Source organism: Corvus moneduloides, chromosome 5 (assembly GCF_009650955.1).
Source record: "Corvus moneduloides isolate bCorMon1 chromosome 5, bCorMon1.pri, whole genome shotgun sequence".
NCBI lineage: Eukaryota > Metazoa > Chordata > Aves > Passeriformes > Corvidae > Corvus > Corvus moneduloides.
This window is the reverse complement of record NC_045480.1, coordinates 15387218-15403952: the sequence shown is the minus strand read 5'-3', so window position 1 is coordinate 15403952 and position 16735 is coordinate 15387218. Positions and strand designations below refer to the sequence as shown.

Sequence of the window (16735 nt, the reverse complement as noted above, 5' to 3'; positions counted from 1 at the left end):
GCAGGACGGTGTTTAAAATTGGTGCATCCTTGGTAATTCCTTGTTCAGTCTTTGATCCTTTCTTGTGCTCTGGTCAGTTGTTAAGAGGTAGTTGGCACTACAGCTGTTTAGGAGTTGGTGAGATGTAAACTAAAAGATCTTGTTGCACTTCTTACATGCTATGATTTATAATTAGCTTTTGATCTAAATGTATAAACAGTGGGATTAACATGATAAATTTTTTTTTTTCTTTCCTGATTCAGGATTTCTACATAATGTGTCAGGGAATCTGGAAGGAAATAGCTAGCACTAAAAGACTATTTACCCCACCTCTGGATCTCTTCCCTGTGATCTCACTGCCTCTTTTAGTTACCACTGCAAAAGTACCCAAGATCTTCAGGGTTCAGTAGTTGGTAGTTTGAGATATTGGCTAATTAATTACATTAGTCCATACTAGATGCAGTGCTGTGCCAGGAATCTTTATTTCCAGTAACATTTGTTTCATGTCTTTTACATGCTTTCTAAAAGCAATGATACCCTCTGACACACTGGAAATTAATTGCTGGGTATGTGTTGCTATTTTTCAGGAGGATTTATGGAAGGGCAGAATGTGTTATTAATAAGGGGATAGAATTCTATTAAAATTGGAATGGCAGAGTTCATGCAAGTGGAGCAAAAGTATTTAAAATCTGATTTGGCTATGTGCAATCCTTTTTTGGGCTTTATTTTATACAACTTAGAGGAAAAAAGGTATATCTTGGGTTTTTTCCCTTTATTGCATTTATGGCAATATGTGCATCACATGTCTTTGAAATAAATGTTTACCACTTCTATTCATATGGCAACCCTTATAGGCACACGTGACTTACCTTAATGGAAAAGGGTGTATTGTGGGTTTTTTTTGACTTGTGACCACTAAGATCTGATGTACTAGGTCTTGGAATGTCTGATTCTTCCTTTCCCCTTCTCAAAATACTGAAATACATACTTAAAGGCAGTTGAAAAGATTTAATCACATCTAGTTACTTGCACCACTAGAGGATGCATAGAAGCACAAGCAAATACAGTGTCATCTTTCAAAATAATTGAACTGTGTATGGGCAGTATGTACTACAATGTGTGGCAGGCTTCAGGGCCAGCCCTGGTTCGAGTGCAGCTTCAGCATGGCATGAGAATGCAGTGTTTCAGTCATAGGATGGCCTGGGTTGGAAGGGACCTGAAAATTCATCTACAGTTCCAACACTTCTGCCGTGGCCAGAAGTGACCTTTCGCTAGACCAGGTTGCTCAGAGCTCTATCCAGCCCGGCCTTGAACACTTCCAGGGATGGGGCATCCACAGCTTTTCTGGGCAACCTCCCTCACAGTAAAGAATTTTTTCCTAATATCTAATCTAAACCTACTCTCTTTCAGTTTGAAGCTTGTCCTGTCCTGTTCGAAGCTTGTCCCCCTTATCCTGTTACTACATGTCCTTGTAAAAAGCCCCTTTCCGTCTTTTCTGTAGGCTCCCTTCGGGTACTGGAAGTTGACGATTAGGTCATCCCAATTCTCTCAGCCTTTTCTTATAGGAAAGGTGTTCCATCCTTCTGATCATCTTGGTGGCCTCCTCTGGGCTCACCCCAGCAGGCCCCTGTCCTTCCTGTGCTGGGAGCCCAGAGCTGGATGCAGCACTGCGGGTGGGGTCCCAGCGGAGTGGAGCAGAGCGGCAGAACGCGCTCCCTCGCCCTGGTGCCCGCAGTGCGCTGGATGCAGCCCAGGACACCTTTGGCCTTCTGGGCTGTGAGCGCACGTTGCCGGCTCTTGCCCAGCCTCTCATCGCGCTGAATCCCCAAGTCCTTCTCAACAGGGCTGCTTTTGATCTGTTCATCCCCAGCCTGTGTGGATACCTGGGGTTGCCCCAACGCAGGTGAAGCACCTTGTACTTGGTCTTATTACACCTCTTGAGCTTCCCATGGGTCTGCTTCTTGAGCTTGTGCAGGTCCTTCTGGATGACATGTCACCCTTCTGGTGTGGCAGCCTCAGCACTCAGTCATCTGCAAATTTGCTGAGGGTGCACTCAATTCCTTCATCTATGTCATTAATGACGATATCAAATAACACTGGTCCCAGTATGGACCCCTGAGGGGTAGCACCTGTCACTGATGTCTATCCAGACTTCATGCACAGTATGTCATCAGCACTATGCATGGTATGTGCTGACAAGAGACTGGTCAAGGGAATAAATATATCTGGATTAGTGCTATACGTCAGGTTTTTAACACTTAAGATCATAAACACTGAGAAAGTAAGCTTCTTAATCAGATGCTTGTGGAGGTAGCTGAAGACCATTTAAAATGTCATTGGTCTGTCATTTTGGCTCTCATTTAAACCTGTCTTATAATGGCAAGGGTTCTTGAAGCTTTATTGTATCCTAACAGAAAAACAGTGATGTGCTTATCATCTGTACTTGGTGGAATACACATAAAACTGAGTTGAAATGGCTTATATCAGTGTTATTAAGGATTGTCACAATGGAGAAAGAAAAGAGATCACTTTCTTTCCACTTTACTCTTCGTTATGCTGAAGCAGATTAGAATGATTTCCTCCTGCTAGTACCTGTGCTCTCTGCAACTGAACACTAACACTGGTGGTTTGTCAAAACTGTTCTGCCAAATTCCCAAATACAGTGATATACTTTGCCTTTGTTGTTCTTAAGAGCATGAGCAACTGTGAATCCAGGGATGTAGCTTTGCTTGTTCTGTATCTCACCACATCATCTAAGAAGTGGCATGGTACAGGAAACTCCCCTCACCGGTTTAAAAAAAACAAATGTACATATACAACATCAGATAAGTTCATAATAAATGATGAAACATTATAGGTACATATTTTGTATTCTGAAATTTTAATTTGTATTTAGGACTGATTACCAGTGGTTGTTTTGGATATCCTGAAGCCTTTTTTGTCCTTGTCCATGAGGGTGAGAAATGAAATGAATTTTTGCATTGTTTGAGTTTCCTGTTGAAGGTCCTGTAAAGTACCCTGTCTCCCTTGCTTGCATCTCTGACAGTTGATGGGAGGGATGAGGATGAAGAGCAGCAGCCACAGTTACTCCTCTCACTCCTAACAGCCTTGAACAGCTGTGGCAGCAGAGATAACAGATTAGAAGGGAGGCCACTGAGAACAGGGAAAATAAGCAGAGAGGAAAAACAGGTTTCAGCCTGTCACCCAGTCTCAGAAATTAGTGGAAGAAAAAATTGGTATTATTACAGCATTGTAAGAGGAAATTTAAAGCCCAAAATGTGCCTTCCCAATTTAATCCTGTCGACTGGTGAGCTAACATACACCAAGCAGGTAAAAAATGTTTGGAGGATTAGCTTGAGACATGCTTTAATGTTAGGCCTGAATTAAGGTCCTTACTTCCCACTTGAAAATATCTATCTGTACAGGCCTCCCTGGGGCCTGAAGAACTGAAGATGAGATCTGTGTTTCTTCTGCATTGCTGACCAATGATGTATCATAGCAGTGTGGAAGTATGTGATGTGGGAAATAGAAGATAAAACCATTTTGAGATTCTAGGCAAATCTGAAAGTCTGAAAACTCAGTGATTATTTCCAAGTCTCTAATGGGCATGATAAAGAATATAAATCATTGAGTGCTTTACTGCATTTTCATTCATTTCTGACAGCATCAAGTGATATCTTGTATTTTCAGACAGTACTGTGTTCTGGTCATTTGAGCAGTATTTTGTGAATTCAGAAGCATAGAAGGATGTACTTCACTTGGAGTGTTATTAGCAGGAAATCAAGAAATTATGGTTAGGTTTTACTTATGTCCTTTTTTCTGCTTTAAATTTATTGTACTAAAAGATTTCCTTTTTCTCCCCCCCCCAATATATATGCCATTCGTTCTGTTTTGAAAGCTTGTGCTTCCTCTGTGCCATCCCCAGCCCATACTGACAGATGAATTTATGTAGCCCAAGATGTGCCTTTTTATATTGTGCATGAAATCTCATTCTTCTTGAATCCTGTTTTTCTTTCCTTCTCCTGGAGGATTTCTTCTTTTCTTTTTGCTCCATTTTTTCAGACTTGCCAGCATTTCCAAACTGCTGTTCTAAAATGACAGATATTGTACTGTAGTAACTGCAGTCACAAGCCTTGTTGGCCTGTAGTCAGTCAGAGATGATGGAAACTATTGACACAAAGTCAAATATTATTTTAGCCAGCTTAATCCTTGTGTGTACTTCTGAACATTTCTATTTCTTGTTTCCCAAAACCAGTAGGTAGAATCCCACACAATATTGGAGCTGTTTAAGAAAATGAACCCTTTGGATTTGGAGGGCCCACAAAGAAATTATTTTTGTGGTTACTGACAGGTGTAACAAGCAAAAACGGTGTCTACACAGATTTTCTTAATAGCCCTATCTTCTAAAAAGACTTCTTTGGACTTCCTAAATTGTGATGACATTATCTTTTAGGCTTTACCCTGTTTTTCAATAATACAGTTTCAGGAAGGTTTTTTTTAATAAGCTAAAAAATGTGATGCTTCCTGAAGTAAGCTGTATGTATCATTCCTGGAGACAGGACACCAAAGTAGAAAAAAAGACTGCCTTGTCTGGGAGGCAAGTCATAGGACTTTGTCCCTGATCAGACTGCTTTTGTGTTACAGTGCTTACAGTTTTGATAACTGTGCTGACACATCCTGCTGTTCCCTTTTAAGGAGGCAGTGTGAATGACTGGTAGGAACCTTCTAGCTAAGGTGTAACAGTTGTCTTCAAACATTTTTTCTTCCTTCTGCTGAACCCAGTATACAGCAATTTGGATATCCATGATCTGTAGAAAATGAAATTTACCTTGTTAATAGCTTGAAAGGACAGATAGGTATATACTCACCATTTTAGTAACAGGAGGGGCTGGTTCTTTGTGACTCACAGGAGGAGTGCACAGACTTTATCAAGAAGGATGATTATTTTATTAATGTATTAGAAGAGGTGATAGTAAGTCACAACTTAAGTCACTTCTGCTGCTGGGAACCCCAAGCTGAGGCAGCATCGGTCAGACCCAGGTCACAACCTACTGCAGAAATCCAGTCCATGGTGGGTTCTCAGCATTTCCCCCACCCCTTAAATCCAGTTAAATAGTTTGTGGAAAATGTTACCTAATCCAAGAATTGTGTATGCAAATAAATGTTTCTTCGGAGCTGACAGGTTTTGGTTTTTTTAATCCAGATATAAAGGAGAGGTTCACCAATTACGTGCTGCTACTAATTGTATGTCTGAGAAATATGGAACAGTTCTCATGGAATCCAGGTCAGTAAACTAAAATAAAGTTCCTGTGCTATTAAGAGCTGTATCTCTTGCTTCTTCCCTCAATCTGAAAGATAAGGGTAATCAAGACATTTAATTAAAAAATCTTAATTTTGTCAAATACCTTAGATTCTCATTTTTCTATTTCTGGTATTCTTTTAAGAATGACTGTGTCCTTTCTGCTAGAAATACATATTGTTATGCTATAAACATGTATAGTTATATTTCAAGCAGTGTCTGGAATTTCAATCAGTGTTCTTCCCAGCCCTTTCCTTTCCTTGAAGTACACTGTGAATGAAGGATCCCCTAGAAAATATTATTTTGGGAGGCTAGCGAGATTGAAATGTGATAAAGATTATGTTAAAAATACAATTCTTAATCTAATATTGATTATACGTAAGATTTTAATGACATGTTTAATAAATACTGTGTAAAATACCAATTTTATTAAAACATTGTTTTAATAATTTTGACCCCTGATCTGTGTGATGTATTTTGCCTGAATCTTACCACTCTGCCTAAATTTTACCTTAAGCATCTAAAACCGCAGATGCTTTGTCTATGTCTTACACATCCTGAACACATAGTATGCAGTACTTGCAACAGTTGTCTTCCTACCAGAGGTAAAGGTTTACAAAGTGAAGAGTTAAGAACCTGATCCCAACTGTGGTCTGATTGTACAGAACTGATAAATTTTTAGGACAGCAATGGAAAAACTAACACACTCGTATGCTCAGTGATGATGTAAACTTACAGATTCTTCAGACTCGTGAGGATTTTTCACTGTTGAGCAGAAGTGTTACAATTTTTTTTGTATACTGGCATTAAATTAAATGGCCTACCTTTTTTCTTCACAACCTTCAGATCATCTTTGGGTGTTATTTCCGGATGTTTGCATGGTGGTTGCTTCAGAAATTGCAGTGGATATTGTGAAACACGCCTTTATAACAAAATTCAATGACATCACGGCAGATGTAGGTATCCTGTTTGGAATGCTGGGTGCTATTTTAAATTGTATTTAATTTTGCTAATATTTTTTAAATACTAAAATTTATTCCAGTGCAGAAAACGTGAAAATTGTTATTTTCATATATACGATATCACTTGGGAAAGCTTGCGAATTTCCTGATACAGTGTACTTCTGAGGATCTTTTTAATGTGGAACTAACACCTGCTTCTAAATTAGTAGTTCCAGATCCATAAATTATTGCAAGTGTTGTATAACAGCTTATGGAGTAGCTAAAATTCACATTGCTGGCAGATAATTTTGTGAAGTGATCATTTGTTAAATTGACAGAAGGTTACTTGTTTTGCAGTCAAGACAGAGCTTGTACCCTTTCCTAACAAAATGGATTGTAGGTTAAAGTTCAGGCTTTTGGAAAAACATCTTGTTGGGCTGCTTTAACTCTATTCTTGCATGTGTATTAAAAGTGGAATCTGAAATCAGAGATAAGTTTTTTCCCACTGTCCCTGGAGCACTAATATGAAGTAGGTTATGTTAGTTTCCACTCCTGAAATTTCTTGGGTCGCATATATTACCCAGTCCTTCTTTTTTAAAGCAGTAGATGAGGTTGCTTCTTGTGTGTTGCAGCATGATACATTGGCCATTTGTGTTCCACACTGTGTGAATTCAAACACCCTTGATAGATTCATGAAGATATGAGTTAGTGTTTTTCACTATTAAAACCACTTTTCAGGAAATGAGATCAGAACTTGTGAAGTGCTGTCCTTTTCAGCATCTCTAAAGTAACTACATTGTGTGGTGTAGAAACAAGTGTAATAGATGCACTTAATAAGCTCCCTTATGCCAGAGGCATTTATGCATGCCCTACTTTTGCATAGAGAGTGTGGAAAAGAGCAGTAATGAAGTCATGGTAGCCAAAAATGTAGCATGCTTCAGAGTGCTGAAACAGCTGGAGGATGGAGGTAGTGACTGACAATTTTGCAAGGTTTATTTAATAAACTTTATGGGGTTTGTGTATGAAGAAGTTCTAAAGAATTATGGCTGCTATGTCAGAGTTTTCCCAGAATTTTTAACACCTGCAGAGCAGGTTGTCCTGTCACTTATCCTTAAAATAGATGCTTTTCTTTCTTAATATGCTGAACTGTTTTAAAGAGAAGGAAAAACTTGATATTCATGTTCAAATGCAATTTGCTTTTTTCATAGGATCACTTGCTTAGTATATAAGAAAGCTCCCTCATTTGTTTAGTTTGATCCCAGGGCTAGCTTTCATGTAGCTTAAAACCAGTTACGAACTGGGGGGGAAAAAACTAAATGTGATTAATGTGATTTCTGTTATTTTGTGTTTCTGATGATCCTGAAATTCAGTAACTTAATAATTCACATTCAATTCCTAAAACATAGCATAGTGTTGTTCGTTTGTTGTACATATATGCAAATTACTTTATTGCAGAAATAGAGGCTCATCTCTTGAAAGGTGCAGTTAGACCTCAGAAAAACTGTCTTTGACTCTTTCAGAAAATGCATAAGTTTATAATATTTTATGGAAATATTTTATGAATAAAATAGAACGTTGCTTTTTTAAAGTGTAATAACAAATTAATCACACATCTGATGTGCTGGATTTTTTCCAGGTCTACAGTGAATACAGAGCCAGTCTTGCATTTGACCTTGTTAGCAGTCGACAGAAAAATGTAAGCCTGAAAATGAAATGCACTTTCCTGTATTAACTAACACAATTGTTATGGGGGGAATATTGGAACAAACGCTTAAAGAAATACATACAGTGGTTTTACACTCCTGCAGTGCTGAAACTCTACTCTGCTTTTTTTAGTAAGAGAGAACAGGAATATGTCTTTGTGATTTATATTATTTTTGATCCAGTTCTTCAGGTCAGTTTGAGCTTTATTTAATATACTGCTGAGAAGTCTCTTCCAAATACCCTTACAGTAAGGGAATAGTTGTAACATTTTTGAGATACATGGGAAGTTAGTAAGCTTAACAAGGTAATTGTAGATTACTGTTCTTTCCATGGTATTTTAACTGTGTTGGCTTAAAACATAGTATTCATTAGGAATTTATATTTCTTTACAAACAGAGTGCACAGATGTATAGATGATGTTTGCACTATGCATGTTACTGTCATGGCATAGGTATTTATAGAACACACAGACCACTTGTGGTTTTAATTAGTACCATTTTTTGGAAAGCTGTTTACAGCACACCTGTCATGGATGAGGACTCATTAGGGTTCGCTTGTTAGCATTCCACTCATCAGTACTTCAGATGTGTGCTTGAACTATTAAATGAACTTTATTACAATGATTTCTGTAGTTTTCTTGGGTGTGTTTCTTTGGCTGTTGTGAAGAATGCAGTAGTTAAACCTCATAAAGAAGCTAGACACCTTCACTTACAAATAATTAATAATAATTTCTTAATAATAAAAACCCCAGTTTATTAGTTTTGAAAACTCCATTACTTTTCCTAAGGATCCTCTGTGGGAAATAAAGGAGCATCATTTAGGCACTAACTTTGGTGTGATCTTCAATTCGGCAGACAAACTGTCATGCAAAATAGTTGTGTTTTGAGTTTGAGTTCAAATGTAAAAAAACATTTTCAAAATAATTTTAACAAAGTTACCTTAAGGCTAATTATAGATGTTTGTAGAATGATTTAAAATTGCTAGTGTGATGGGTAATTGTTCTTTCATCCCTGTAACAGTTTTTTCTGTAGAGTATTTGAGGATCAGTCAAATTAATACAAGAAGGTCTCGAAGCTGGTAATAACGTACAGACGAAATATCATAGTGCCTTTGGATTCAGTGTCCTAATTGCTCTTGATTTAGAGATTTGTATTATACTCCAGTTGCTCTTGATTTAGAGCACTGAAGCTAATCTTACTGATCATGGTAGTATTACATTTTTGTCTGAGAGTGCAGCTATCTCCATTTGAATTCCAAAATGTGAATAGGTACACTTCATACCAGTACAGTGTTTGTTAACAGAGCTTTATTCTTATCTGGAGGGTGTGCCAAGCTGAAATAAGCTCATTTCTTTGCATAAGTAGTTCATTCTTCTTCCTCTTCTTCTTCTAGGCATATACAGATTATAGTGATTCAGTTTCCAGAAGAATGGGTTTCATTCCTCTTCCACTGGCTGTTTTAGTAAGTTGTATCTTTCCTATCAGTTTTCTGTCAGTAAGATCTCACTTTGAGAATGTGTCCCTCTGAGATAGCTGGCTGGATGTTTTGAGGATGAAGTTATCATCTGAAGTAACTGAAATGATGCTGAAAGGTTGAGCTAGCACTCAGTATAACCTGTATCACATACTACTTGTGACTTCACAAATGCATTACTGTTTCTCAGCCTTTCGTAAAAAATTGAATATATATTAATTTTGTAGAATTTGTAACAACTTGAATTGTACCAGTGGAATTAAATTACATCTGTGTTTACTAAGCATATTCCTTTTGGCAGTTATCCTATTCATTCATTTGGAATAGTCAAAGCAGCTGGTTGCCAGAAGGTTAGCAGTAGTGTAGCAGTTTATTTAGCTTTTTCATACGAGTCCTTGTGGCTGTCCCTGTAATGGCACGCTTAATGACTCAATATTCTTTTATATGGGGCACGAGCTCCTGAGCTGTTGTTGAGTACATCACTCTGAAATAGTTTGACTTGTTACACACACATGCTGCTATAAAATGAATTAATTAATTAATGGAACTGTGTCCAGGTGCTGTCCTGAATTAACTATTGCAGAATGTTTTCTCTAAATAGCTGCTCTGACTTTCCCCATACACATGTGCAGACAAGCAGTAGTTATCATAATGCTGGGAATCTTTACTTGCTTTGTCAGCAGATATGCTAATTCACAATTTTCCTGGAAGAAAAATTCTTCACATCAGTGTGAATTAACTTAAATGTAATGTTCTCCCATAAAGATGGGGAAAAATACTATTCACAGGATTTGCGTAAACTAGTGAAGTAAAACTGAAATTTCAGGTTCCATTTGTTAGTGAAACTTGGGAGTCATATGCCTTGTCCACAAAAAAATTTTGTGATCATAAGATTAGCGTAGTGTATAACACTGATTCTGTTTTGTGTTGTATCTCTTGACATTTTCCTCAAAATTTGTTAACTCTCCTTCTAGCCCTTGAGTTTTGGAAGTTTTTTCCACTTCTTATTTTACTTGAAAGTCAGTGTTAAGGAAACATTGTCAGACTCTGGTTTTGGCAAAGTTGCAACTAAGTGCTAGTATAATATTTGTTCAGATCAAAATCTGGAATAGTTAGTACTACCAAGGGGAATATTAGACTAAATTTCTGTTAATGTAAATGTTTCTACTTTTTCTTGGATTTACCAAATAAGAAATGTCTTGTTACAATGTTCTATTAATAATTGTGTGCTAAGTTTTAACTTTTATTCTTAAAACAGCTCATCAGAGTCGTAACAAGCTCAATAAAAGTACAAGGAGTCTTAGCTTATGTTTGCGTTGTGCTGTTCTACTGTGGGTAAGTAAATCTGTGCAACTGAAAAGTATTCACCATTATTTGATTACATATGTGAAAGAAGTTTCTGTTGATACTTCCAGATATAAGTATAAACACAGTTTATATTCAGAAGAACATAAATGTAAAACCCTTATGCTCATAATCTGAAATTGAGAGTGTAGATTTGTCCCTAAATACTGTGACTACATTGGGGGATTATAGCCCTCAATAAGTAACTTCAGTAATGGAAATAACTCATTGCAAAAAGACAGAATCTGAGAGACAAGCACCATACTTCTGTGTAAAAAGGGAAATTGAATTCTAAGGAATTAAGTCTTCTGTAAAAAGACCAAAAGATTCAATAAGCCAACAAAAATAAGCAGCTGAAGTGCTCTGAGCAGCTCATGAATTTTTCTCTCAGGTAGTTAAATGCAAAGTTTACTTTGCTTTAGGAAAGTGCTGTTAAAAAAAAAGTAAATGCAAGGCTCACCTTTCCTGGAAAGGGTGTGGTCAGTAAGTGATCTTAGTTAAGAAATACAATGTTCTATGGCAATTTGTTTTCCATAATCAGTGATGTGCAAGTATCCCTTCAGTATCCCTTCACTGCCAAGTCAGTTCATGCTTGTGTTACCTTTAACGTCTCACCAGTTGATAGGTACTTCTGAGACATGCATAACTGTACTTTACATCCAATTTAGTTTGCCTGTCTTGGGGCGCTTGCTGGGTACTATCTGGGGATGGCCACTTTCTACGAGAGCTGTATACTGCACTGTCATTGTTTGTTGTCAAGCAGTACTGATTCATTTTGGAATCATCCCAAAATGGATCATAAACAATTAAGTATTTCAAGTTGCTGACAGAAAAAGAACCTGCCTGCAGTATTGTGGGAGTATCTCTTCCAGTGCCCTACCACTGTGTTTTAAGTGAAGGCAGCGAGGCTTGGGAAGCGTAGGACTTCTAAGTCAGGGGCAGTGGTTCAAGAAGAGAGGAGACTACTGTTCTACAATAGCTTATGAAAAGAACAGGATTACTACACATTCTTTATTAATAGGTAGACTCTTATCTCTAATCTGACCCTAATCTGCAAAAAATAGAGCTTGATCAGATGTGTTTTTGTCTACATCAGTGTAGGGACACATCTGTTTAGTGTCAGATAACTAAGGCTTTGAGATACTGCATATAGGCCAAATACTAAAATGTTAGCCACATTCCTCTGCACCATACTTTGATTTCTTCCCCAGCATACTACATGCTGTGCCCATGTTCTTCCTAAAGCCAGCTTTGTATAATTCAAAGCACTATCCCCTGATCATCATATTCAAGCTGTGGTATACCAAGGTCATACTTTAATCCTGCTCAGTGGTTTTTCCTTTTTCCCAATATATGTAATATTTTCCTACCTCTACCATTCCACTGCTGCACCCCAGCCCTGGATTTTTCACTGTCTCTGTGGCTTGGAGAATGGAAGGCAGAAAAAAGTAATGTGATTAACATGAAGTATTAAATGCTGCTCTTTAAAGGCGTAGGTCACAAAAGTAAATACATTTTGGTCTATTTTGTCCTTATTGAAAAGTGAGAGCAGATTTTTCTTCTGTGTCTGTCACATTTCTGCTGTGATCTCGGAGCTAGTTCACCTCTTGCATCTTTCAAGTAATTTGTGTTCTGAACATAAATTTCAAGTTTTTTATCAGATGTGAGAATATCTATAGATTACATACGTAATAGCATAGATATGTGAGAAATGACATGATAAAATCTGAAACTGTTAACTGGGCAAAGAATTGAGTCTATACTACAGGTGAACTAATTTTGTATTGATAATTAACAACTGTAGTTAAGCTTTAATTGTAGTTAGAGTCTTGCCAAAAACGGGTAGGCTGGCAGAAAAGAATAAAGGAGAATTGCTGGAAATACTTGCATAATTTTCCATGAGAAGCTGGAACTGATACAGTGATGTGGTGATTTATGGCCTTTTCAACTTCTGATCTCATTAAATCAGAGTCAAACTATTCTGTAGAAACCTACTCTCTCAGAACGAAAACATGTTACATAAGAAGCATAAGAAAAACACCTCTAAAACATTAAAAATGAAGAAGAGCTGCTCAACTCTCTGAAATAAAATCTGTCCTAATAAACTAATAAAATTGTAGAGAAGCACAGCTTTCAACCTGTATAAAATATCTTCTTTGTTTGCTTGTATTCTAAAATGTCACTTTCTTCTGAGTACTGAAAGCGCTCTGCGTATTCTTCCATTTCTCTGTTGAAATGGAATAAATAAAATTATTTTTTTCCCTTAAAAATGCAGTGTAGTTTGTTTTTCTGTGTGACAAATTCTGATTACATTTACACAGTGAGAGATAGGGGAGCTGCTGCTGGAGTGTGCTTGGATCACTTCGTGATTAAGCAGTTAGACTTACTCTGTGGATCTGTGAATGTTCACTTCAAGTTGTCTTTTGAGTCTCTTAGTGATGTACACGATAAACAGACTTTCCAGAGAGTGGAGAATGAATTCAGGGTCTGCATTTGGTTCAGTCTTGTTACATAGCTTTATTTGCATAGAGAATATTTCATTCATCCTGCAGAGAACAGATCACTCTTTCCATGTCATTCTGCAATGAGCCTTCGCTCCCTGGAGTGGACAAAGGTCTGTGAGTCATGTGGTGCCAGTAATGGAAATTAGATTTTGCAAAACTCATTTGAATGGTAAAAAAGCACTTGATGGTAGTTGAGGCCTTCCTTTTCTTCAGATGAGGAGGCAGGTGTAAAAGGGATTTAGTGATTTGCTGAAGTTTGTGCTGCGATTTAGTCATAGTAGAAAAAGAATCTGCCATCAACTGAACTGTGCTATGAAGGTAATACAGTGCTGCCTCTTTGGATTTGTTGAGTTTTAGGGACTCTCTTCTGTGATGTGAAAAAGGACTTCTTATGGTTAGCCTGTAGTTTGTAAAAGCTAGATATTGGACTTGACATTGCTGGATTAATGGTTGGACTCAATGATCCTGGAACTCTTTTCCAACCTTAATGATTCCGTGGTTCTATATTTGCTGTCCTGTGGTTCCAAGTCTACTAGAGATCCTTGGCTGGGCGCGCTTAATTTGGATGCATTTATTTTGAACTTGCACTGTGGAGGGCCCTTTTTAATTCTTCATTTAAATATTTGATGTCTTAAATGGCTGCTTAACTGTCCTTGTAGTCCTTTAGCTAAATAATAAAACTTGATGTTTTTCTCTAGATGCTTTCTGGAGGAAAAAGAAAATTAAGCATTGAATCTGAAACAATTTGTTAGAAAACGGAAACTACCTTTTGATCTTGATATTGAAAGGATTTAATTTGTTAGCTAATCTTTCTAAGACAGCACTAACCATATGCAGTTTTCATATTAATAATTGCAGTATGAATAATATGCAATTATTTTAATACGCTAATGCAAATATGTAAACAATTTTTTTTTCCAGGTTAATATCTCTCAAAGTCCTTAACAGCATTGTATTGCTGGGGAAATCATGTCAGTATGTAAAGGAAGCAAAAATGGAGGAGAAATTATTCAATCCTGTCCTGACTGCCACCCCAGGGAAGCCAGCTGGCAAACAGCAAAGCACATTTAAATCTACCCAAGGTAAGGCTAACTGCCTTGGTTTGTTTTCAGTGAAGTTTTTTCAGACTAAACTTAATATTAAACCAGGTGCATGACAATGTTTGCTGCACAAACCCTGTTGCTGGACCTTAATTGTGCCATATCACAGCTGTGAACACAAGTCTGTAAATGTAATAGAATTGATTGCTTTTAGTTCAAGCATCTTCTTTTGGTAATAAATACTCATATCTCTGACAAGATCCCTCTCTGATATGTAGAGGTGATAGAAACACTGGAACAGAAGCATGGTTTTGTTTTAAATTCATAATCATAGAATGATTTGGTTTGGGTTGGAAGGAAACTTTAAAGACCATCTAGTCCAAGCCCCTCTGCCATGTCACTGCACAAATAAGTGAATATTTACACATCATCTGTGACAGTGCTTAAGTTTAGTAGGGAAGCAGTTTGTATTTCTCATGGAAATCAATGTAAAACATGGTAGGTTTATGCATAGGTATAATTAAATGTAGTTGTCATGAACATATTAATGAAAAGCTTTATGAAATCCAGATAGGAATTTCAGTGGGTCTTTACCCCATTTCAAGTCTACGTAGCACAATTTTCGCATACAGGTCCTCAGCATTAGCAGTTCATTTATCATGGGAATATGGCATTATTGTATTTGTGTGACACATTATAGAAGGAAACAGAAACCTTCATTGTTCCCGTCAACTGAATTGGATTGTATCTTCCTGTGGGAAAAGCTCAATGAGAGCCTTAGAGAACTTAACAGTGAGGCTTTTATTGTGTTCACTCCATGGCTTGCCAGCAACTTGAACAGCTTGAAATGCAAGGTGCTTGTTAGTCGTCAGAGTGTCTCGCCAGCAAGGGGAGAGTTAAGAATCTGTCAGTGTTTGTCATAAACCTCTACATCTCACATGTGTCAAATCACATCAGGCAGAAACTTGGTGCAGACTTTCACTTTTAAATTCATTCAACTGTGTTACTTTCATGATGAAAGAATGTGGTATGAATGTCTTTTGCATTTCATTAGAGAACTGTCGTGATGATACGTTTTAATTAAACATTCTATTACTACACTTGGATATGAGACTTAGTGAGTTGTACTTACTTATATTGAGCCTTAAACTTACAGTGTGTAAATCCTGAAGACTCTTTTGAGCTAAAGTAGCAGGGATGCTTATTTTCTCAAATGGAAAGATTTTGAGCAAAAAGCAGCAACCAAAAAGCTTTTGTGGATTTTATTCAGAGTATTGCTAGCTTCCATTGGTGATGGAAAAAGCTCAATTTTACAGTTTTTTGGGGTTTTGTATTTTTTTTAACAGCTCTTTATTTACTAGAAATCTTGATTATGTGAAAGAATGATTTTACCTTCCTCAGTTTTTGTATTATTACTACTGGGCTCCCCAATATTAGTTAATCTCTGTGCCCCATTTATCAAGTTTTTTTCAATAGAGGCTCTCAACCCTTATTAGGATGAGGGTAAGGGAATTAATTAGTCTGTTCTCCTTTGTGCCAGCTTATAGTTTGTCAGTTAATTTTCTAAAGAGTTTCCACCTTTGTCCACAAAAACAGTTAAAATTTTGAAGAATAAAATTCTAAACGTGCTCTTGAGGGATGAAAGCTCTAATTACCAGTAATCATTTACAGGCTGACCAGCTACATCTGGAAGCTGCTGGGTTAGAAAATACTTACATTTGTAACCAAGTTCTAGAATTAAAGTTACTTGTCTCCTTTCTCAATGCAAGTTCAGTACCTTTAACTTGCATAAGATGGTAGAGGGTAACCCATGTACCTTCAAGTAGTAGATAGCATACTGTGGACAGATGCTCTGCAGAAACAAGTGTTTGTAGTAATTTGGATAGTGCTACATTTCTGACAGATAACATTTCCTTGGGCTGTCTGCAGTATTCTCCACATCAGTCAAGATTTTTTCGGATTCCTTTAGAAACAATAACTCAATCATTACTGAGGAGGAAATAATTTTTTTTCTTATTTACTATCTCCTTGTCATTTGCTTGTGCATTTTAATTCTTTAAATGTTTTAACAAAATACGGAAAAAACACATGGATATTACTTACCAATATCCTAGGTTAATGAAGCCAGTGTTCAGTTCCACTGAAGTAAGAGACAGGAATAAAAATAGACATCTTTAATAGCACTGCTTTAGGGCCCAGGGCTATTAAAGTGCGTAGCAGTGCATGAGTCATTTATTAGCTATCCCTGGAGAAGGCAGGTTTATTGTACTTATGTAGAGGATTAGGCACATCTAGTTCGTGCCACGGAGATTCCTTTTGTTCATTTCTGTAGAAAACATTTGTGTGATTCACACAAAGACTGTCAAAAATCTTTTTGCTTAAGCCAACAAAAATGAGCATGTATGTCCTAACTTCTGCTGCTTATGCTACTGCTGATTAGTTAAGCTTCTG

The 16735-nt window shown here is 37.2% G+C and overlaps 1 protein-coding gene across 1 annotated transcript in view; it reads left to right on the top strand.

Moving 5' to 3' along the window:
• Positions 1-16735, top strand: part of TAPT1 (transmembrane anterior posterior transformation 1) — a 51026-nt gene that overhangs the window by 31935 nt on the left and 2356 nt on the right. The window contains 6 exon segments of the mRNA XM_032108917.1: positions 5183-5263; positions 6125-6234; positions 7856-7915; positions 9316-9384; positions 10655-10731; positions 14166-14326. Coding sequence (XP_031964808.1) covers positions 5183-5263; positions 6125-6234; positions 7856-7915; positions 9316-9384; positions 10655-10731; positions 14166-14326 — 558 coding nt within the window.